The 1,617-nt window shown below is 33.9% G+C and overlaps 1 protein-coding gene across 1 annotated transcript; it reads left to right on the forward strand.

Moving 5' to 3' along the window:
- Positions 1 to 238: 238 nt before the first annotated feature.
- Positions 239 to 1,018, forward strand: LOC131626803 (agamous-like MADS-box protein AGL80). Its single transcript, XM_058897638.1, has one exon. The coding sequence runs from the start codon at positions 250 to 252 to the stop codon at positions 979 to 981; it is 732 nt and encodes a 243-aa protein (XP_058753621.1). The 5' UTR covers positions 239 to 249; the 3' UTR covers positions 982 to 1,018.
- Positions 1,019 to 1,617: the final 599 nt, after the last annotated feature.

Consider the following 1,617-nt stretch of genomic DNA (forward strand, 5'->3'; position numbering starts at 1 on the left):
TAAAAAATCTACGTACATGAATGTAGAGATTTATATTCTAGATACATCCTTGTAAAAATGTTAAAAATTAAATGTCATAAAGAGGCATTTTACCGTTGAAAGAAAATGCCAGTTGGAAAATAAACATATGCATCGTACGTATATCAAATTTGGCATATATATACAACACATTTATCAGAAAACAAAATCATAACCATCAACTTTCTTCTTTTTTCTTATCGATTTTCATCTTATTTTCTTGTCAAAACCATGGCTAGAAAAAAGGTGAAGCTCGCTTTCATTGAGAATGATACCGCAAGAAAATCAACATACAAGAATCGAGAGAAGGGTTTAGTGAAGAAGGTTGACGAACTAGCAACCCTTTGTGGTGTAGAGGCTTGTGCTATAATTTATGGCCCCTACGATCCACAACCTGAGATCTGGCCATCGGCGTCCGGAGTACAAAATGTGCTTTCGAAATTCATGACAAAGTCTGAGTTCGAACAAAGAAAAAAGATGGTGAATCAGGAGAGTTTTCTGCAAGAAAGGATTTCAAAGGCTGAAAAGCAATTTGAAAAGCAATGGAAAGACAACAGAGAGAAAGAGAGAACCATGTTCTTGTTTGAATGTCTCAGTGCTGGGAACGTGGTGCAGAAGGATATGTCGGTGGCTGGTTTGAATCATCTTGCTTGGATGATTGATCAGAATCTTAAGGAGATTGGCAGAAGGATTGAAGCAGATGATAGAAACAGTAATATTCATCAATGTGAAAATCAAATCCAAATGGAACAGTCACTGCTACTACCACTGCCGCTGCCACCACCAACCGCGCCTAATAATGAAGAAACTGCAATGATGAGTCACAGCCATCTTCCACCACCGCCACCACACCCAACCACGCTTAATAATGATGAAATTGCAATGAATAATAATGACATGGACATGATGATGAATGGTGGTGAACTTGAAACAATTCCATTTGGTAATGATGCAAATCTGTAGAATAGATTTTGACCTAATTTACTGTCTTGAATGGTGTTTATGGACTTGATGATGCATATCCTTTGAGGTGGATATCGCGAATTTACTCCAAATTTTGATTGATATGATAATTTATATTTATGGTTTTTTTTTTTTTGTGCATGTGAAGATCATATCATACAATCAGTCATTTTCACTTTAATTCAATATCAACGATAAGGAATTTTTGCTTGTATGAGGCTTAGATGTTATTTTATCAAGAGTCAGCCATAAAAGAAAAGAAGCTTTGAGAAAAAAGATTTTCATTTTGTTTATGTAACTTTGTGTTTCTCCTCATGATGTTATAGTTGGTGTTTGATGCTTGATGACCATTTTAGTGGGATATATATTGAGAGATTTCTTCTCTGTTTGTAAAAGAAATTGGTTTACTATACTAAGATTACTCAAAATGAACAAAATTTTGGTTTCATATTAGTTTGCTCATTTAAAGACTAAACCTTCAAAATAGGCTAGAAACTACTTGATAATTCCTTCAAAATGGAACTTTGGCTGTTACATTTTTTTGCAGCAGAACAAAATAAAAAGGAAAGTGAGTATATTGTAATGTTAAAAATTAATTATATTGGAATGTTAAAAAGTGAGTATTACACTTTCAAA

The sequence above is a fragment of the Vicia villosa genome, unplaced genomic scaffold (assembly GCF_029867415.1).
Source record: "Vicia villosa cultivar HV-30 ecotype Madison, WI unplaced genomic scaffold, Vvil1.0 ctg.000325F_1_1, whole genome shotgun sequence".
Lineage (NCBI taxonomy): Eukaryota > Viridiplantae > Streptophyta > Magnoliopsida > Fabales > Fabaceae > Vicia > Vicia villosa.